The sequence below is a fragment of the Poeciliopsis prolifica genome, unplaced genomic scaffold (assembly GCF_027474105.1).
Source record: "Poeciliopsis prolifica strain line A6 unplaced genomic scaffold, Auburn_PproV2 SCAFFOLD048, whole genome shotgun sequence".
Classification (NCBI taxonomy): domain Eukaryota; kingdom Metazoa; phylum Chordata; class Actinopteri; order Cyprinodontiformes; family Poeciliidae; genus Poeciliopsis; species Poeciliopsis prolifica.
This window is the reverse complement of record NW_026562423.1, coordinates 2,350,334-2,370,454: the sequence shown is the minus strand read 5'-3', so window position 1 is coordinate 2,370,454 and position 20,121 is coordinate 2,350,334. Positions and strand designations below refer to the sequence as shown.

General features: G+C 41.7%; 3 protein-coding genes across 4 annotated transcripts; 1 reads left to right on the top strand and 2 right to left on the bottom strand.

Annotated features, from left to right (window-relative positions):
* Positions 1 to 570: 570 nt before the first annotated feature.
* narf (nuclear prelamin A recognition factor) lies at positions 571 to 10,769 on the bottom strand. The gene is made up of 12 exons (XM_055057427.1): positions 10,509 to 10,769; positions 9,979 to 10,070; positions 9,816 to 9,881; positions 8,978 to 9,106; positions 8,762 to 8,894; positions 7,830 to 7,964; positions 6,466 to 6,584; positions 4,778 to 4,907; positions 3,420 to 3,492; positions 3,163 to 3,300; positions 2,456 to 2,613; positions 571 to 1,539 (listed from the first exon to the last, which is right to left on the bottom strand). The coding sequence occupies exons 2-12, from the start codon at positions 10,033 to 10,035 to the stop codon at positions 1,292 to 1,294; spliced, it is 1,386 nt and encodes a 461-aa protein (XP_054913402.1). The 5' UTR covers positions 10,036 to 10,070; positions 10,509 to 10,769; the 3' UTR covers positions 571 to 1,291.
* Positions 10,213 to 14,750, top strand: LOC129377474 (cytochrome b-245 chaperone 1 homolog). Of its 2 annotated transcripts, XM_055057433.1 has the most exons (7): positions 10,213 to 10,319; positions 11,603 to 11,780; positions 13,051 to 13,138; positions 13,221 to 13,262; positions 13,345 to 13,515; positions 13,624 to 13,768; positions 14,152 to 14,750. In XM_055057433.1, exons 3-7 carry the CDS (start codon positions 13,051 to 13,053, stop codon positions 14,276 to 14,278), a joined length of 573 nt encoding a protein of 190 aa, XP_054913408.1. In that variant the 5' UTR covers positions 10,213 to 10,319; positions 11,603 to 11,780; the 3' UTR covers positions 14,279 to 14,750. The 2 variants fall into 2 exon arrangements, with proteins under 2 accessions (XP_054913408.1, XP_054913409.1); XM_055057434.1 differs by lacking the exon at positions 11,603 to 11,780 and having other exon boundaries at positions 10,290 to 10,319.
* A 79-nt stretch (positions 14,751 to 14,829) lies between these two features.
* Positions 14,830 to 20,090, bottom strand: hexdc (hexosaminidase (glycosyl hydrolase family 20, catalytic domain) containing). The gene is made up of 12 exons (XM_055057425.1): positions 19,920 to 20,090; positions 18,856 to 18,944; positions 18,667 to 18,782; positions 18,309 to 18,396; positions 18,065 to 18,229; positions 17,803 to 17,986; positions 17,594 to 17,665; positions 16,697 to 16,895; positions 16,351 to 16,512; positions 16,170 to 16,277; positions 15,353 to 15,442; positions 14,830 to 15,264 (listed from the first exon to the last, which is right to left on the bottom strand). Exons 2-12 carry the CDS (start codon positions 18,937 to 18,939, stop codon positions 15,093 to 15,095), a joined length of 1,440 nt encoding a protein of 479 aa, XP_054913400.1. The 5' UTR covers positions 18,940 to 18,944; positions 19,920 to 20,090; the 3' UTR covers positions 14,830 to 15,092.
* Positions 20,091 to 20,121: the final 31 nt, after the last annotated feature.

Sequence of the window (20,121 nt, the reverse complement as noted above, 5' to 3'; positions counted from 1 at the left end):
ATTTTTTAATAACTCTTTTTTGTTATGTCATCTTTATTATGGTATAAATTGTTCCATCACAACTTTTGACAAAGCTATAGCTATCTCGTCTTTTGTCAATTAATTATGTGGAACATATATATTTATATATATATATGTGTGTGTGTGTGTAGCTGTAAGAGACAGAAGAGTGAAAAAGTGTCACCATTAGTTGCAGGGTTTCACCAACTTAAACAACTGGCAATAACTCAATGGCTCAACAAAACAAGGGTATGTTAGCAGCTAGTTAGCAGCTAGTTAGCAGTAGCCTCAACCGCCGAGTTACAGAACAAAACATCTTAGTGCCACTTATACGCTTCCCTCACAGAAAAGTCTGATAATAATAATAAACAGCATATGAGATCAAATAGTCCTGATAGTCCAAATTTAAGACCTGGGATTAACATATTTCAGGCCAGTTTACTTCCAGGAAAAAAAAAAAATTAATGCCTTAATTTTAGATAGATAATTTAACACTTTTTACAGTTGTGCGGGTAACCTTTAAAAATAAAATGTTTAAAAAAAATAAAAATGAATTTAAAAAAAAAGCGATACGTTTAAATGTTCTTTATGATCAGAACGGCAACAGAAATAAATCACAACATTGGTTCAGAGAATATTTTAGTTCTTTACATGTCACAGGTACGCTTGGTCGTTTAACATGAATACAAATATATAACTTAATAAAAAAAAGAAGAGCTTGATTATGCAAACAGACGTAAGTAAAAACATGAGGACCACTTAAAATAACTACTTTTCATGCCCAGCCCTCCCCCCGCCTCCTGTCTGTAGAGATAAGATGCTGTTGCATAGTTAGCTTTATGTTGCGCATGTGTCATCATGACAGCGACAAAGCAAACAGCTTTAACACTAAATTTAAAAAACAAAACAGCAGCTTCCATACTGGAAAGACAGATTTGGAATATATTAAAACTCATAGCATTCCCTCCGGTTTGGGCGTTCCACGTTTGGCCTTATTGCGCTGCATGCTGATGAAATCCCCAACTTCCTCCAGCTGTTCCCGTTTTCCCATAACAGCTGGCCTCCCACAAGTTCATCTGGTGGCTCTGATCCCTTCATGCTGACAGCACCGCTGCAGTGAGCTGAATGGAAAACAGGGGCTGTTGTGGACTGCTTCTGTTTATTAGAGCAGACAGCACCCCCTTGTGGTTAAAAGAATGAACGACCTTTTTTTTCCTTCTGCATGGTCCACTTCCTGCTCGTCTTCATTGGTTCAGAATTGCAAAACAGATTTGTTCGTGTTGGGTTTTTTTCACCACTCCATGTGTGGAGGTTGTGTGTTACTCTGGCTCTGGCCTTTGAACTCTGTGTGCAGAAGCTTGCTGGCCTGATCCGAGTCAGGGCCGCGCAGCCAGTCTTGATACAGCTTGTTCAGGACGGGGTTGAGTTCTGGCAGGCGGACCGGCAGGCTGACGTAGACCTCCTCCATCTGCTGAACCAGGCCTTTATCGACCCGGCCCCCCGCCTCGCTCTCGGCCTGACCCCTTCCACTCAGGCACCCTGGAGCAGAGACCAGATGAGGGTTCTTCATTTTTTTGCGTTCATTTTTCATTCACACAAAAATTCAGCTTAACATCATGAAAAACCATCATTTAAACAAACTTCATTTATGTGAAACCCAAATAAGTGCAAGTTGTTTGTAACTGAGTAAAATTAGGGGGTTTAGGGGCATTTTTGTGAGTTAAAAACATTTTTGTTTCTGCTCTTTCTTTACAAAATGAAACTGGTGATGATGGAAATTTACTGTTGAACCATCCCTGAAAATCTCTCAATAAGTAATTAATGGTTTATTCAACCTACATATCTGTTTGCACAAATATAGGACAGCGGATGAGGGTGACTGTAGACAAAATAATGGTACATTTCTGCCCCCAAAAAACAAAATTTTGAGATTATCAGACATTTTCAAGAAAAGACGACAAACCGTCTAAGCTCGAACAAAGGTTTGCTACAAAAACCCTCAAATTTTCTAGAAAAAGAAATGTGGAAATTTATGGGTTTCAAGGTGGAAATATTTTAATTTTTAGAAATGTTCTGTTTCAAAAGTGGAACATTGTTGACTTTTGAAACCCAGAGGCCGAAAAGTTTTTTCTAGACAACTTCTGGACTTCACTTTTTCTGGCAGAAATGTATTTATTTTTACAAATGAATCTGCTGGTGCCATGTCTTAATTCCTAACAGGAAGTCGTGGTTGTTTTGAAGCAATCTCATTGGCTGACATAGGTTTTAGTTTTGCTACACTGCCCCCTTTGGGCTTGGCATGTTTAAAACAACACTCAGGTGGATTTACGTGGATAAAAACTTTCCTGAAACATCCTGTGTGTACAATATATTTTACGAAGCGGCGGAGATATTCGTTTTTATAAGGATCCAGCTGCGTGGGGACAAGTTCCGGAATGGCAGCTCTGAGGTTTACCTCCAGGGCAGGACAGCACCTCCACCAGCTGGTACGGCAGGCGGCCCTTCTTCATCCGGTGCACCAACGTCTGGATGTTCCTGAAACCGTAGATGGCAGCAAACTGCAGCAGCGTTTCTCCGTCCTTCTCCAGCGTCACTTCCTGGAAGTCACGATTCCTGTAAGCATGATACAACAAGTGGAATGAGAACTTAAAGGTGATAAAATTAGCTGGGCTTTTTTTTTTTTACAAAGTGGGTAGAAATTCTAGTCTCCAAGTGTGGGAAGCTAGAAGAAAGAAAAAAAAAACTTGCAGATGTAATTAGAGAAAAAAGAAGGTTCTATTGCTTATTTACTCAAGAGAGGCTCAATACAAACACACCACACTTTTCAGATCTTCCACTCCATCTTACAATTGCCCAGAACTTTGTGTGAACCAGTCACTTGAAATCCCAAAAGAATGCAATAGATTTTGTTTGTATTGTGGAATAGTTTAACGGAAGAAGCAATTAATTATTAGCATGATAAATTAAAATTATCTTGATAATTTCCATGCAGATACGATTTTTATAAAGATTACAAAGACTTTATATTCCAATTTATTTGTGATTTATTTATCTGCATGCTTTGTATTTTTGTTTATTTTATTGTGAAGTTTATCATCAAGTAAAATTTGTTTTTGTGACAGGCCGAGTCGTAACGTAGTGTGAATCTGTCGCTACTCGGACCTGAGGGTTTTGTACGCGATTTCCTGCACGTCGACGGCGAACACCTCCTTAGCCGTGTGTTTGAACACGTGCTCCAGGAATCCTTCGGAGCCTCTACCGTCGTGCCTCATCAGCACCACGTCCTCGCCTTCTCCCAGCCTGCAAAACACACAAGACAGCTAAACACAAACTCTTTCCTAGCTGCTCACGTAGTCTACTTAATTTTAAAAATCGAACTGATCAAACTGCATTATCTTTTTGTCTGTTTATCAACTCACACATGATCCAGTGGGACAGAGTCCAACTCCTCCACAGATATTTTCCTCTTCTGCATCAGGTGGTAAATCTCCTCTGAAAGATAGATCTTAGGTCATTCCTTAAAATATTTGTTTTATAAAATTACAAAACAACAACAAAAACACACACACAATCCCTGGTATGAGCAAAGCATTTCTTAAGGAGTCCCTGACTCACCTCAATGCACAAAAAGATGCTTTTTTTGGTTAAAGCAGTAGATGTGTTTTTCATCCCGTACAATGATGACACTAATGGTCATGTGACCAGCTTTCAGTGTAGTTAGTGGAGCAGAAGCCCTGGTCACTCTTATGTATGAAGTATAAAGCAAAACTCTTATGTAGCCAGAAAATAACTTCCCATGATGGACAGAAACGCCATTGAAATAAGTTACGGGAGGGATTGTCAACAAGTCATATCAAAACAGAGAGGAAGTATGCTAATGCTAGCCTGGCGCTGACATCATTTCCAGCTATAGTAATGGGTTTCTTGAAGAGTTCAGTCAGGTGAAATTTCCATTAGAACAGCTTTGCATTAGGACAGATATTGTTATAATAATATTGGTTGCAATAACATTATGACTTGAAATATATGAACCATACCAAGTTTGAACATCTTTCTGCTTTGGGTTTTCAGCAGACAGAGACCCTTGATAGTAAGTTTTCCCTACAGCTTTTGAAAAAACTAACATTTATTTCCATCTCAACAACAATGTTTTATCCGAGTCAAGTTTTGGAAACTGTCCCAGCCGATGTGACTATGAAAGGCTGTTTTCTTCCAGCCTTTGACATTTTCTTTATACCAATAATGGCAAACTGTGTTCCATTTGTATTTTATATGGCACTGACACCCCTTCATAACACCGGCTTGACTCGGCCCTGTGGGTTTTTCTACTAGTGATGGTTACATGGTACTAGCCAATGGCTTGCATTGGTCAGATGTTTTCTAGAGGAGCAGAATGTTCTTCCTGGTCGGAGTGGAGGAATGTGTTGGCAGAGCTGTTCAGCTGGAACCGCTCCAACAAACAAAATCAATGGACTGTGATGTCAGAAGGGCACTTTCAGTGCAAACAGACAGAAATACATGTGTCTTGTGACTATAGTGTATGTGGACATTTGTACTCAGCTATCTGAGTTAATGTGAAGTTTGGGTTTCCAACATGGCTTTAATGAAAACAAAGGAGAGATTTTAGTAGAAAGGACGTGAAACAAGTTCTAAGAGGAAGTGGTTTGGTTAAAGTATAATCTGCCCAGAATAAGTGCATTCCCTGTTCAGAGTAAACATTTCAGCATGCAGCAACCAGTCATAAAGATCTTCCAGATGCCATTTTAAAAACTCTTACTGGAGGTGAGGACACAGTCAACGTCTCTGGTGTCCAGTAGACTGTTGTAAAACTCCTCTCTGACAGCCTCCAGCTTCTTATCAAAGCAGGGAGCCACCACGATGTGATAAATCTTCTCTGGACTCAGCTTCTATGGAAGAAGAAAATTAAAAATGAAATTCATCAATGAGGAAAAAATATAAGAAGAGAACTGGAAGATATTTTCCCTAAACAGACATCTGGACAAGACACACAGTTATTCCTTAGTTCAAATGATGATGCTGTCAAAACCGCTTTCTTGCTTTGTGATAACAGATTCTTGTGTCTTCATCAGACTTTAAAACCATTTACTCTGTTGTTTAGTCAGGGTTAGTAGCGACGCTCAGGAGGAGGAAGAGCGAGGAAGTGGGGCTTATTCCGTCAGACCATCGGTGCCTGAAGCCACACACACAAAAACTCATAAAAGCGCATGCAGGGTCACTGTGACCACACTGGACCTTGAACAGGGTAAAAAAAAAAACCTTGTGGGGTCCAGATTTACCATGTCTCTTACAGTAAAACTACAGGAAGTTACACAGACCATCACCATCTAAATCTGAAAACTTAAAATTCTCTCACCTGTTAGTATGTGGTATTTAACATTTAGGTCATTTTTGCTGCATCTTACAGGACACCTTTCAGAGCTTAGTGAACATTCCCAACACTCGACGTAGATCGTGGGTCAACATGAGGCAAGGAGTTGGTATCGTGTAACCAGATTACACGGCATTTGAACCCAGTGACATCTCGTGGATTGTTTACAACGCAGTGTATCACTAAACACCACGTCTCACAGATCCCATGCTGTCTGGACGTTACGAACCCATTTGTATCGCAGTTCTCCGTTGCCACAGGTGACAGCTGTGGGTGTCAATGTCTGCATATAGAAACACACAAGTGCTGATCGTGACATCACAGCGCAGGGGAGAGGCATCGATATTTGTCTAAGCGCTGCTTGTGTCACTTTGAGGTCCTGCTGCAGCTAACCGGCTAAACGCGACTCAAACGCAACCTCCGGGTTAGCGCCAGGCTAGCAGGGCGAATTCCAGCAGATTAGAACCGACTGAGGAGGAAGAAAAGCTGCAGGACTGTTCAGTACATGACTGATGTGAGGCGGTTCCACATCCTGCAGACATCTGACCGTCACGAATCCCTGATCTGGTGACTGATCCACTGCTGTAATCGTTACAACACGGTCACATGACCCCGCATCCCATTTATAATGATCCTAAAGGGAGAGTCTTTAAGCCCAAAAAGCAATCGTTTCCCTCTCTGTTGAACGTAGCAGCTTGGTGGTTGGATGTGTTGCCTGCCGACATAGTACGGATGTTTTTATTGTTTTTGTTGAGCTGAAACAAAGAAGGTGTGCAGCTGTGCTCGGTCACGTCTGGAAATAGTGCTCCAGTGTCGTCGTGGTTTATAACGCTGAACTCAAGAGCGAGCATGTGGAAGTGAAGATATACACAATTGTTTCAACAGTTCCGTTTTAGAAAATATCAGGTTTCCTCACCAAAAACGCAGACAGTGGAACCGTCCATTTGATGTAAGTGGCACAGGAGGCGGAATTTGAAAACTTAAACCTCAGAAAATGTTTTTCTGTTTTTTTCGTCTCAGGATGACATGCTTAAAAAGCGCCATATTTGACAGGAAGAACTCATCTGCACTCTCACCTGTTGCTCAGCGAAGTAGTCTTTCACCAGACAGCCCATAATCTGCTGGGGAGACCGGGCTGTGCACAGGTGAGGGGTGACCACGCTGCCCAGAACCCGTTCTGCATAGCGAATCCAACCTGCACACATAAAAAATGACTAAACAGAAACAAAAAAAGAGAAAAAAATAGCAATATTTCTCAGTTCCAAAAACGTGTTTCTTGAAATCCCAACCTCAACTGGAAATCACCAACAGCTTTTAAGGAAGCAAAATAGCCCCAAGAGTATCATCATTACAGATAAATGTGTTTGTTGAAAAGTGAGGTTCTTCTAAGCTAAATTTAATTCCATAAAGCTGCTTGGTGTTATCGCTGAGGGGAGTGGTGAAAGCTGCCTATCTTGCTCCTCCAGCACTTGGTTGCCGTCTGAACTTCTAAAACACAATCTGTTCCTCTTTAGCTCACAACATCTGAAGACTGGGACACTTCAGCAGGAAACGGGGAAGATTTCTGTTTCCATTTATGCCAGAAAAATGACAGGATGGCAGATTTTTGACTAATCTTTTCAGGCAAATCCACTCAGCAACATGTTCCGGTCTTCCCAGTTTAAATTTGTCAGCCTTTCAGATTTTCTTTATTGTCAACAGATTTTACAGTGCAGAGTGTTTGTTTCAGCCGTTATGTGAAAACAGACTGAGCAAATTTATCTTTTATAATGTTTGAAGAATTTGTTTATAGAAAACAAAAACACAAAAAAACCCCACAACTCTCTTAGATTTTAAGCTTTAAAGAAACAAGACAGGTGCAGTTTAGGATGCATCCAGATCATTTCAATATTTTGTTTAAGCAAAACCACTTTTAAAAACAAAACAAAAGCCTTTAAATGAAACTTAATTTCTCTGTCAAAAACTCAAGTGAAGCTGAAAGTCTGCTGTTGCTTAAAGCTTTTATTGCAGGAAGGGTTACATATTTATTTTTGATTAAAAAATTTAGGACGAAAAAGGTTTTCTATTTCCAGAAGGTTTGGGTGTTTTTCCCTATATTTTAGAATGCAGCCGATTTAAGGCTAATAAAGTAAAACAAGGTGTAGAAAATTTAACATGGTTAAGTTTTGCTTCCTGTCTGAAGCGGCAACACTGATGCAGGCAGTGTCTGTGGAAGAAGCGAGACTCTGTGAGTTAGCATCTGCAATTTACATTCAACGCAACAAACAGGAGAGATTCAAGGTTCCAGGGAATAAAAGTTCATGGAAGCATAAATACCCCTTTAACGTCATAGTTAAAAATAAAACAAAATACAATTAAAGAAAAAGGATGACAAGGCCAATTTAGTTTGTGTAATAAAAAGAAGAGCAGAGGAGAATCAGCAGGTAGGCAGACGGCTTACCCGGGCAGGAGGAGGTGAACATGGGTAAGGCCTGAGAGTCGTGGTGCCTCCTGCGGTAGCGCTGAATAAACTCCTTCTGGGTCTCCAAGATGCTGAACCCGGCTGCTACAGTGGTATCAAACACAAACCTTACCCCTGTAGAAGAACACAAATAGTAAAAAGCCATGATGAGGAAATCAATCGTGTGATCAAATTTCTACTAAACTGAGTTTAAAAAGCAAAGAACGAGTGGTTTGACTTGTTTCCGGTACGGGACGTATTTTAAAGTGCGTTTTAGAAAAAAAAAAAAAAAGAAATCAGAACATGAGTGTTTTTGCCTAAAGACGGAGTTTATACACTTTATGCCACAGTAAAATTCAAGCACTTTCTACATTAGTTTTAAAACTTTTCCAGCACCGGACGGTAATAAAAAATATCCAGCTTCAATTTACTACAGATAATCATTTATTACTGTTAATAATGCACTGTGACAGTATCCTGCAGCAGGAACAATATATAAAAATTGAAATTTTTGAAAAGTTGTTCAAGAATGTAACACAAAATGTCCCAATTTCAAAAACATATAAGATAGAAGCAAACCTTTGTTACAATTACACAGACCAGTAAGTCATTGGGTCATTGGGAATAATAAACATTATTTACAAGCTACTAGCATTTAGCTGATGAAAATTATTTTGATAATTCTAATTGACCCAAAACAAGAATAGTAAAGTCAGATTTATCTTCAGAGACAAAAAAACTGTCTTGTTAGTGGTTTTGTGAAAATAACTACTTCCAACTGTAAATAGCATTTTCCAAACATAAGCTTTTAATCACTGCATAAGAAAACTGTGCACTTTGAATATCATAGACTTTATATATAAACAAAGCAATTAAAAAACAAAAAAAACACAAAAAAAGACAACCCCACAGGATGTCTCAGATCAGCTCACCGATACTCTTCAGGAAACCGCAGAGCTTGCGGGCCGCTTCGTTAATGTCCAAGCCAAACTGGACGGCAAAGAAAGGCAGCGACTGCGGGCACACCGACGCCGCCACCGCCTTGTGCTTCGACGCATCACATTTCTGCCAAAACACAACACAAAGCCCAGCTGTCTCGGCTTTCCTGTTCGACGCTTTTGTGCGGCGCGCGCCTGTGTGAGACGCACCTTGTTGAGGGCCAGGACTCGCTCCACCTCCTCCAGATTCTGCTGGGAAATCTTCAGCGTCTCTTCGTCGGAGACGCAGCCGTCACAGGAGAGACAGGCACTCAGCAGCACCCGGGGGCCTTCGATCAACTAGAGGAGCGAAAGCGACTCAAACCCGTTTATTTCATTTCACCTCTAAAGCTTCTGCAGTGCCTGCTAAAAGTGTTCCCACCCCATAGACTTCAGTTTTGTCAAAGCAGCAAATATCAATATGGTTAATAGAGAATTTATACAATAGAGACATTCAAAATTAGGCAGAATCCTAAAGTGTAAAGAAGACGACGTGTTGTTTTTAAAATCTTTCACAAATGAATTTTCTTAAAATGGGTCGAAGAACTAAAACGCCCATCACTCTGAACCATTAGGACTGTGACGATTACAAATTTTGCTGGACGATCCCAGATAGTATTGTCGCTTTGACACAATTTTAAACTGATATGCCGATAATGGCGAAATAACGCAGAAACGCCCTCTCAAAGGATGAGGAACTTTCATTTGGCACAGAGCACTTCACACTGGACCTGGAAGGCATTTTAAATGTCCAAAATAAAACAGCGAAGAACAGGAAATATAAAGGAAACAAAAACCACACACAACTGAAACCATAAGTAAAGTGGATTATGATGTCGCAGTAAACAAAATTGCCCTTAAAAAACCCCAATCACCTCAATGAGCTCTTTTTGACTCACCATGCAATTAACTGGTTATGACAGGCTTACACGCCATTCACACAATTCCCTTCCACTTGTTTTACTGAAAACCTGAGGAACCAATGAAGAGTTATATAAGCAGTCCCTACCTGTCCATTGACTTCCTCGCTCTCTGGGCCAGAGTTGGCTCCATCCTCACCTTGCTTCTTGTTGCACTGCATTCGCAAAGGATTAAGAACAAAAAAATCAATAAAATAAAAACAACTTCCAAGCCGGTTACATGAAATAACGTCATGTTAGCCAGGACCCCACCTGTTTGGTACAGTTTTCACACTTCTCCTTGCGCTGCGCTATCTTGACCCCTGACATTGTGCCCTCGTCATTGACCTCGGAGCTGGGAGTCACTGGGAGACACCGACCAGAGGTGGGAGCAGAAGCGGGTTAGGGCTGCTGTGCGTTTTTCTGCCGGGAGCCCCACCCTGCCGTCAGCCTCCCCTCTCCTGTCCTATCGCAAACAGCCCAGCTTATCGGAACCAGGACGGCCCCTCTCGTGCTGTGAGCTTCAATCGCCGTCACGTTTAAAAGGCTCGCGGTAATTGTATACACAACCGCAGCGGAGGCGTTACGTGACAGCGTCAATGACGTCAAGTGAGGTAAGCCTCCTGAAGTAATGACGCTCTGAAGTGGCTTTAACGACAAGAATGCGTCAAGTTTGTTGACTGAACGCGTTTCTTGTGAGCTGAAGGGGGTTTAAAACGATTTAGGCCGCACAGAAAAGGCCTTAAAGTGTTCAAATGACTGCTAGTAGGTCGGCCAGGCTGAATGTTGAGGTAACAACTCACCGGACGGTGCTGCTTCTTTGCGCTTCGGCACAAAGACGTGGAAACCAGCAGAGGACAAGCAGGGGAAGAGAAGAAGGACTGCAGTGCCGACACTGTTTAGTTGTTAAACTCCGCCGGAACTCAGCGCTCTGTCGCCAAAAAACCCCGTATCGGTTCGGCGTCACTGCCACGGCTGGCCCGCACCTTAATGGCTCTTATATCTCATATTTACCCCGCCGTTCGTGCTCATGTACATCCACCTCCATTGTGCGCCCGGACCGTCCTTGGAGCATGCGCACGTCGAGAGGTGTCACGCGCCGGAAGCTGTGACACGAACGTTTCAAAATAGTCGGTGGTTTCGCGAGGCAGAAAATTCAAAACAATATCGAGACCATTAAAAGAGAATTAGCGGCCGAATGTTATCTTAGTTTGTTGCTCGAAAAACGTGACGGTACATGAGAAACATGAAGACAAATCTACCAACACAATTTCTCAATTTTTAAGGTACAAAAAATGGAGAAATTGTGTTGATAGATTTGTCTTCATGTTTCTCATGTACCGTGGCTGAGCTGTTCTCCATAAATGTATCACTTGTGATTTTTGAATCAATGTTTGTGTAAAATGAGGAGTTTTTGTAGGCCCCAGAGGGCCCATTCATACAGACAAGCGTCAGTGTGTCTGACATTATTTCAGAACATTGCAATGTTGCATGTTCTGCCATTGTCTTTACCTGGCAGAATATAGATTTTATTGCGGTGTGTGTGTGTGTGTGTGTGTGTGCATATTTTTTAGAAAAGATAGTGACAAAACAGCACATTTTGTAGTGTGCTCTAGTTAGGCCATGTTGTCAGTTTTTGTTTTTTCCAAAGCAAATCACAGACTGGCTTGCAACTATAGTTATTACCAACCAACTTTTATAAATATTACTGAAAAGCAATCCATCCCATCTATTTATAGAGTACAAATTTCCAAATTCAGAGCTGAGAAAGTCGCACTCCTTGTTATTTTTTTTTCTTGTTTTGTTTGTTTATAATTTGATTGGCTAAATCAAATTATATAACGTCTTCACAAATTATTTCTTGAAAATGTCATCTTTTCGGATTTTATTTTGAAAGGCGGCCCAGGTGAGCGCGTCCAATCAGAGTTTCCGAAACCAGGAAGGAAGAGTCACCCATTGGAGACGGTTGGTTGCGACAACATGAAGTCAACTTCCTCGTAGTGCAGTAACGCGGCGCCGTTTCTTTTTAAATCTACAAGGACCAAAGTTCACGGAAGAGAAAAACCAAAATTAAGGTAAAGAATGAGAAAAATCTAAAATGGCTGCATTTGTTTTCTCTTTTGCTGGTGGGAGGCAATGAGCTGCACCTCGCTTTTACAGGATTCTTCAGAATGAAAACATTTCTTTTGTGTTTCAGCTTCAGTTTGTGGCTCAGCAGGAAAGAAACACAGATGAGGGCGGATATGTTTGTGTTGTTGTCACTTCTTGACAATATTGCTGCTCAGTGTTTTGAAATAATCACAGAGCAGTTTGTGCCTCATATGCAGATGATATGTCATCACCCCTCCCAAAGAAAATGCATGGATAATATGTAGTCATAAATATATTTGAACGACACCAAGAAAATCTAGTCGCTAAAATGAGTGTAATTGGCAAATAAGTACTGTCCTATTAATTGTTCTGCTTCCTTTCACCTTGGAGACATTTTAATTTAGGGTGTATTGCAGATTTGTGGTGAAACAGGAAGTCACTTCAGCTTGGAGGAGAACAGCTCAGCCACCAGCTTCTTCATTATAAAGCTCTCTCCCTACACTTAGTATGCTGCATAATTAGCAGACAATCTACATCAGGTTCTTATTGCTATTCTTTATTTATGTTGAAGACTTTTGGATTCATGTTGGGAAAACGGTTTAAAAAGCAGTCAATGCCGGCGAGGTGGATATTCAGGACAAGTCATGAAAGGTTGACGATGGTTTATGAGGCGAACCTCAAACATGCTCGAGATTGAGAGGAGGCGATCAGAATGAATGAAATGGCTTCCTGTTGAAGGAAACCAGAGCAAACAACATATGATTTGGACAGTTTCTAGGCATTCAGCAGCATTTTAGCACTGCAACTGCAGTAGAACTTTTGAGATATTTTAAATGTACCCGCCAGATGGAAGTCGAGCCTCTGTAGATCTTCAGTCTAAAGATAAATGCTCGCACGTAACAGCAGCCACACGTTTTTGTTGCATTTCGTCCTTTTCAACGCTGAAAGGCGTCCAGAGGTGGAGATGCTGCACTGCAAAGAGCTGATGCAGCAGCAGCGGACTGTCCGCTGACAGTCTTGTGCAACCCTTTCATGAACAAATTGAAGTCTTTCAAGTCTGCTGTTACACTTTGTAAAGATGTAAAAAAACATATTCCTCATCAAAGTTACCTTAAGGAGTCTTGGACTGGTTTAGTATAGCAATGTAATTTATTCACACATACAACACCACGTCACAAAAACACTTTATTTTTATTTGGCAATCGTTTTAAACTAGAAAATCTCATAATCTCTAACATTCCTGCCTCTGTTCAGATGGGATACATGACAGTAGAGACAAACAGTCCCACTCTGCTCCACCTCAAGAGATCTCCTGGTGTCCGCTCATGGTCTCTTGTCGTCGGTAAGTTTGTTTTTTTTCTTGACAAAAACTTAAGGTCTCCCTTTAAGTTTCTCTTCAGAATCCCAAACCTTTCGCTTTGCAGGTATAGCCTCGGCAGGGCTGGCGGCCGCGCACTACAGCTCGGGTATGGAAACTCAACTTATTTGTCCCGCGTTTGCCCAGAAGCAACGACTGCTCACCGCTGCTCTCTGCTTTGTGTGTCGCAGACAGCGTCCCGTGGAAGCTCTTCTACGTCGCAGGCTGCCTGTTTGTGGCCCTTCAGAACATGGAGGACTGGGAGGAGGCCGTGTTCGACAAGACCAGGAAGCTGGTAGAGCTCAAGACCATCAGCCTGTATGCTCTGGTGCTGACAATGTGGAGGACAGGCCAGGAGAGAAGTCAGTGAAACCACTAAGTGTTCGGTGGTTGGGTGGAACGGAGGACTCCATTAAGCGTGAGGACGTCACACAACTGCACTGGACCTCAACACGTTCCCTCTCTTTCAGTCGTGCTGGACCTGACGCAGCTCTGTGACATTTGTGTCGAGGAGGAGAGGGTCCGATACCTGGGGAAGGGTTATCATGTGATGCTGAGGTTGGCAGCTGGCATCTCCTACCCCCTCACCCAGAGTGCCACCATGGGAGGACGTAGGTAGGCCATCAGCAAGAATTAAAAGGAGATCCAACATATGTCTCTGTAAATAATCGAGATGCAAAGAATTAATCGACTTACCATTAACTGTAGTTTGGCCGTCACCCAAAAGACGCCGTCGCTGTGCGTTAGTTGACGTCGGACAAAAGATGGCGAGAAACTGTCCGATAAGTCCGGTGCGGGAGGCAAAATTCACTTTTTGCGGTTCCGTTTTGAAATATAAACACTTGACAAGCTCTATGGGGCTCATTCAGTCGAGCTGAATGAGGTGTTACAATAACCTTTATGTTATAAAGTGTAAAACAACCATTGAAATTGGTTATGAAAGTTGTGACGGAGTTCCAGGAACCAAAGGTAACCTGGTTCTGTGTGTTGCCTTGCAGTGATGTGGAGGCGGTGGCCTCATTGTTGAAGCGCTTCCTGGGACTGGATCAGACGCAGTGGAAGCAGCAGGATTACGAAGACTACGGGGAGGACGACAGCGCGGACTCGGATAATGAGGCAGACTAACGCTAGACTATATGGAGCATGCGTTCCCAGAGCATCTCGGGGCGAATTAAGTTAAGCCATCATGACAATGCAAAGACATTGCAGAGAAAGAGGCTCACATTGCAGAGAATTCCCTTGTTTTGTTTATGCCTTTTACCCTAAATTATACTTCACACACTGTGGTTTCCGCAAAGATTATGCGTTCTGAACTAATTACTGTTTAAGAGCACAAGTTAGATTATGGATCTAGTGTTGCTCCCTGCTGAGATAATTGTTTGGGAGACAATAGAAAGTACCTTTTCCCATGGTTTTCTGGACTCACCCAGCTCAGATCCACCTTCTCAGATGTTCTCCTACACTGTGTCCAAGGAATGCATGTGCAAGTCATAACCGAGCATGAGGAACTGGTGATACAATTAAGTATGTTGTGACTTCATATTGACGTTTAAAACGTTTTTGTGCGAACCAAAGACTAAATCTCAGGTAACCTCAAGATTTTAGTCAAATGTTGTGGGTTTTTTGTTTAGTTTATTAATAATTGAAAAAGAACAAACAAGAAATGAGTATTCTAAAAGAGTTGAATGATTTTTATTTTGTTGCATTCATTTGCTTTTTAATTTCTTCATCTTTCATTTCTTGAAAAACAAAGCATGACCTTCCTCTTTCCTTTGATACACTTATCTCCGCTCACATCAACTTACATGGAGATGCAGGATCACACAGGAAAAGAAACATAAGCAACCACTAGCATTCTGTTAGCTTAGCTTCTAATTAATGTTTGAAAGTTGTAATCCCAGATAGTCCAACGCTAAAGCTGAAATGAGTCTTGAATCTTTCATGGTATGATTTCCTTTACACAGGCCGGGATGGCATCAATAATTCGCTGTAGTGGAGCCGCTACAGGGCTGACGTGTTCCTCGATCCACTCCTCGGCCGTAGAGTCGGGATAAAGATTTACCATCTCTTTTCTCACTGCTTCTGTCGTCTTCTGCAATGTGTCCAAATACCTGAGACGGAACCAGAGAGAAGCCAAACAATAAGCTGGACTAGACAGGTCAACCGCTCATTATCGTTCCAACCATTTAAAATGCTTACAACGAGGCTTGGTTGTGAATGTGCATGGAGTTTAATGGGTTCACCATCTTCTTCTGTCTGTGGTAGGGACTAAACCAACCTCTTACAAACCTGTGAACAGCACAACAAGTGGTTCTTCAAATGTAGAGAAGGAAAGAAATTGTCAAGCTCTAAACATGTTGAAATAAAGTTCACTGAATTGAAAACCATTTTCTCAACACGTCCTGAAGCTAAGATTAGAGGCTATTTAGCAGCAAGATGTAAAGACCGGTCTTGCTTTATGGTGGGAACAGCTACTTTGTAGAGTTTAGAAGTAAAGCTGTTTTTTTTTTCATTACCGTTTGTAGATTTGAGACACCGAAAACAAATGAACCACGTTGCAGTTTCGACTGAAATCTGTGTTTGTTGAAAGCTAAACTAGCTGAATGCTAGCGGTAGCTCACATTTATAGTAGGAAGATGAGATTTTCCAAATTAAATTGAGCAGAAATCAACTGGAATACTAACTCGGAAAATTAGAGTTTCCTCACAGATGCTAACATCAAAATTCAAAATGGCGGCTGCATGAATTGAAAAAGTAAGCAGTTTCTTACTGTATAAGTTACAGTAAGCAACCATTTTTTCCACTGCTGTTGCTACATCGTTTTGTACAATTTTTTTTTTTATCAAAATTGTTGCTACAGTGTTTTAAAGCATAAAATGCAGGTAAATACATTGTTATTGCCCGTCTGTTTTTGCAGTGGGAAGCTATTTAACATTAGACAAATTAAATGTTGCTTTCTTGTTTGATGAACAACAATATTTCTGACAAATTCTCCCAAAAACTGAACACAACTTACATATTGCTTTCAAAAAATCTCAAATCTTCTGAGTTGAGCAGTGAATTCATCTGAACGATTAATTCTGCCAGCCTCCTGCCTGGGAACAGTGACTCGCCAGTAGAAGTCCTGAAAGTCACACAGAGCAACGCTTGACGTAGAGGCGGACCTTGTTGTTTGCTAAACCGGCGTCGGACCTCACCTCTCCATGGCCTCCATCTCCACTGAAGACACTCCCAGCACCTCTGTTACGTTTCTAAGAGCCTCAGTGCTGAATTCTCCATGCTTAAGTGTCTGCAGACAGGATGCTAGGGAGGGGAGAGCTACAGGAAGCAGCTCACACAGTACAGACAGGTGGTCATACCTGTTAATGGGAGAAAAGGAGAACTGAATTAGAAAATCGAGAACTGAGAATTTGTTTTTCTCTCATTTTGTCAACTCCCAACCACAAGAGCATATTTTATGTCAGAGCAAACTTTATGTCAGAGCAAACTTAAGTAAGTAAGGAGGTGTGGATGTTTTTCCGACCCACTTCCACTGATTCTTACCTCTGCCAGCCTGTGATGGCGATGCCTCTCATGTTAATGGCGGCAGGCAGAGAAGCAGCCACCTTCAGCCACTGCAGGTGATTATCCACGTGTCTTTGGGTGCAGGTCACACAGGTGTGAACAGAAGTGGAGCCTTTGAAGGAGCTGGCTGCCCACAGATCGGACATACCAGCGCCGTGGTACTTCTCTAGCAAAGACACTGAAAACACAGTCAAGAATGTTTGATTCGAGCCATCAATGGAGTTCAGTTAACCTTGATAATCTAAATTAAAACAAAACAAACAAAAAAATACAACTTTGAAAAGGTTTTCATTCATTTGCAATGTTTTCATGCCAGATAGTTCGGTAGCGATTACGAGCCAAACTGACAACGTTAGTTACGTTTTCTTACTTCCACAGATTGAGGGCAAAGGTTTTTCAAACAACTTGAAAACCTCTGAAGAAGACACTGATTGACCTCAACTTCCTTCTTTGTGAAATTTAACCAAAAATCAAGAAGCATTAGATTTTAGTCATTGTGAGGTTCCATACAACTGGCTATTTGCTCTGCTAGCACTAGATGCACACATTTGTTTTGTTTGTATTTACCCAGAATGGTCCACATCCTGTGTTAGCCAGACGATTCACATTCATATATACATATGAACATCACCAGAGATCACTTCAACTGAACCAAGACGTAGGTCTGCTTCAGATGTGTGTTCACACCTCCACAAACAAACCGGACTTTCAAGACAACTGTTAGACTAAACAGGGCTGGTGTTAATGCATTCTCTGTTATCAGTTCTAACTTGGTGGTGGAGATTTCTTCATTGCTCCGATTAGAGAATTTGAAGGATCAAAGTTTAGGGAACACCAAACTCCTGATCCCAAGGAGCATCAGGGGAAGTGTCTTACCGGTTTGATCCACATCCAGGTTTGGGGTGTAGTCCCATAACATGGGCTGAACTAGTCCAACTAATCCACTTGCTGTCATGTGGGGGAATCAAATCAAGAAAGGTTTAAATGAGGACATTTCCAATCAAGTGGACCGAAGAGAATAATACAGCCAACAGCATTTGGGATGCTGGTGATTGGCTGATTTGGATGGAAAGTTTCCTCCTCACCTTTCAACGTGTCCTGGCTCATGCCTCTCATCATGTCATCCCACATTATGATATTCATGTCAGGCCACGCCTCTTTAATAGCCTTGGCAATTTTGGTCACATGACTGAGAAAAAGATGTTCCACTGAGCGACCGGTTGAAGCCAGCCAAAGCTTGGAGTCCTCCCCTTCCCCAAGAGTGTAAACCTTCAAGTGTTTAAAACAGGAACATGTATGAGACAAAGACAGAGAGCTAAAAGCCTCCAACCAGAGCAAGACTCCTACCTCATCTGCCCCTATGTGGACCGTTCTTAGATTTGGATGCAGCTCAACCACCTGCCTCAGCATCTCCATCACCAGCTTGACTCCTTCCTCTTTGTGGGGATTAATTGTGCCAACGCAGTGAGGGACCTCTCTAAGGTGCCACAGGGGCCTGTGCTTCAGCACAAACTATGCCAAGGGGGAGATTAAAAGCTTATTACAACTTCAGAATACACAATTTAAAGAGCTTTTCAAGGGTTTGCCACACCTCCATATGTCCAAAAGTCTGCACAAGTGGGATCACCTCCATACCTCTTGCTTTGGCAGATTCCTGAATGGACAGCACCTGCTCTCGGCTAAAAACACGACATTGGTGAAGTGATGAAGGTACCAAATACTGGTGTAGACAAGTGTTTTTATTTTTATTGCAAAATGTTTATGCATATTTAGTGAGATTCTGGTTTAATTACTGCTCTGAATGGTTTTCTTTGAGTCTGTATACGCCAGTAAACGTTTAATCGATTACTAAATTAGCTGTCGATTATTCTTACTCATCACGATTAATCCGATTAATCCTTTCAGCAATGATTTTTGTATGAAATTATAAGTGACCCCCTGGTCTGCACCTGTAAGCAGGCTGCGCTGTGGCCTGCAGGAGCTGCAGCTCTCCCTCGTAGGGGAACATGTCCTCATACTCCACCAGCAGGCCGTCCACACCCAGTCGAGAGAAGAGCTCGATCAGCTGCGGAGGTGAAGCACAGTGAGCAGGAACGGCCGAGCAGGCTCGGCAACACCAGAAGAAAGAGTCGGCTCACCCTGTGAAGGTATTCAACCCGTGGCGGGGCGCCTTTCAAGTCCAAGTGGACCAGTTTCTTTCCTTTGGGCCACGGTGGATTCATTCTGCCTGCAGAAAAAATGTGTGATCGTTCGGGTATTTTTAACGAGTTTGGTGACTATGTGTGATAATTGAACATGCAATGTGTTTGTGAACACACTTTTTGTACTGGATACGTGTTGTTTAGCCCTTTCATCATTTTGTACATTGGTTGTTTGGGTAATACCAAGTCTTTTAAATATAAAAAATAGCTAATACAGTCAGTGATGGAAGTGTGGTTTTATGACTAAAGGAACAGTTCCACAGGGTTCAGAACCAAAAGCAGAGAGAAATACAGTACTATTTGAACATATTATACAATTAATGTGTGTTATACATGGGACGTGAGCTCTTTTATGGTTGTTTATGGTTCCCAATTAATGAACCATAATTAATGGCTCATTAATTATGACCTACAAAGAAAATGGACAAATAATAGTTCATGCTTATAGTGAGAAATTGTTAGTTAATGTGAACAAAGCGGAAGAAACGATGAGATAGAAACGAGAAGGTAAAATAATGGGACCCAACCCAAAGCCGTAAACGACGCAAGAAACGGTCCATGTTTTTGGCGCCACTGGGTTTCCGTATTGGACTTTATACCTGCTTTGACAGTTTTTTGGAATAATTTTCTACATTATACTCTTAGCCCACCCTATGAAAATTTGTCACCTGACTACAATAAATAACATCTGTGGCAGGAGATATTTCATAACAATTTGGGGTCAGAACCCAAATGGAAATGATGTTTAGAAAAAAAATAGTTCAATCAAATGGTATCAGACAAAACCATGGGTCATTTTCTGTGCATTTATATCCATAATTAATGACAATGTGTAAATATATGTATATATATATAAGAAGTTAAATTAATTGGTAAATTTGTTCTTCGGGTTAGAACCAAATGGAGACACACATCTTCGAAGACCTAGAATTAACCAATCAACCCTGAGCCTTAAAGGTCAAGGTCCGTTTCCTTTTCTACTTCCGGTCAGTGTAACCTACCTTGTCAAGCAGCACCTATATGCTTAAGACGCCTGCCGGCCAGTGTAAGAAAACTCTGATAAAATGCGAGCTCCGTGCAAGGCGCTTAAAACTGGAGCGCTTGTGCTTCACAGAGCTAAATGAGTGGAAAAGGGAGCGCAGCTGTAAAATCAAACCTCTGCTCGCTTCCTGCAGCTGTAGCGGAACTGCTCTGCACGTGGAC

What these genes read in the sequence shown, in the direction of transcription:
- narf (XM_055057427.1), bottom strand. Translation starts at nt 10,035, where the DNA reads ATGTCAGGGGTCAAGATAGCGCAGCGCAAGGAGAAGTGTGAAAACTGT. An exon ending in GAGTCCTGGCCCTCAACAAG is followed by an intron (nt 8,895 to 8,977) that starts GTGCGTCTCACA and finishes GTGTTTTGGCAG; the next exon opens with AAATGTGATGCGTCGAAGCA. An exon ending in ATCGCGTACAAAACCCTCAG is followed by an intron (nt 2,614 to 3,162) that starts GTCCGAGTAGCG and finishes TCATGCTTACAG; the next exon opens with GAATCGTGACTTCCAGGAAG.
- LOC129377474 (XM_055057434.1), top strand. An exon ending in CTCATGGTCTCTTGTCGTCG is followed by an intron (nt 13,139 to 13,220) that starts GTAAGTTTGTTT and finishes TTCGCTTTGCAG; the next exon opens with GTATAGCCTCGGCAGGGCTG. An exon ending in GCCACCATGGGAGGACGTAG is followed by an intron (nt 13,769 to 14,151) that starts GTAGGCCATCAG and finishes GTTGCCTTGCAG; the next exon opens with TGATGTGGAGGCGGTGGCCT.
- hexdc (XM_055057425.1), bottom strand. Translation starts at nt 18,939, where the DNA reads ATGAATCCACCGTGGCCCAAAGGAAAGAAACTGGTCCACTTGGACTTG. An exon ending in GGGTTGAATACCTTCACAGG is followed by an intron (nt 18,783 to 18,855) that starts GTGAGCCGACTC and finishes TCACCTCCGCAG; the next exon opens with CTGATCGAGCTCTTCTCTCG. An exon ending in GAGATGGAGGCCATGGAGAG is followed by an intron (nt 16,278 to 16,350) that starts GTGAGGTCCGAC and finishes TGTGACTTTCAG; the next exon opens with GACTTCTACTGGCGAGTCAC.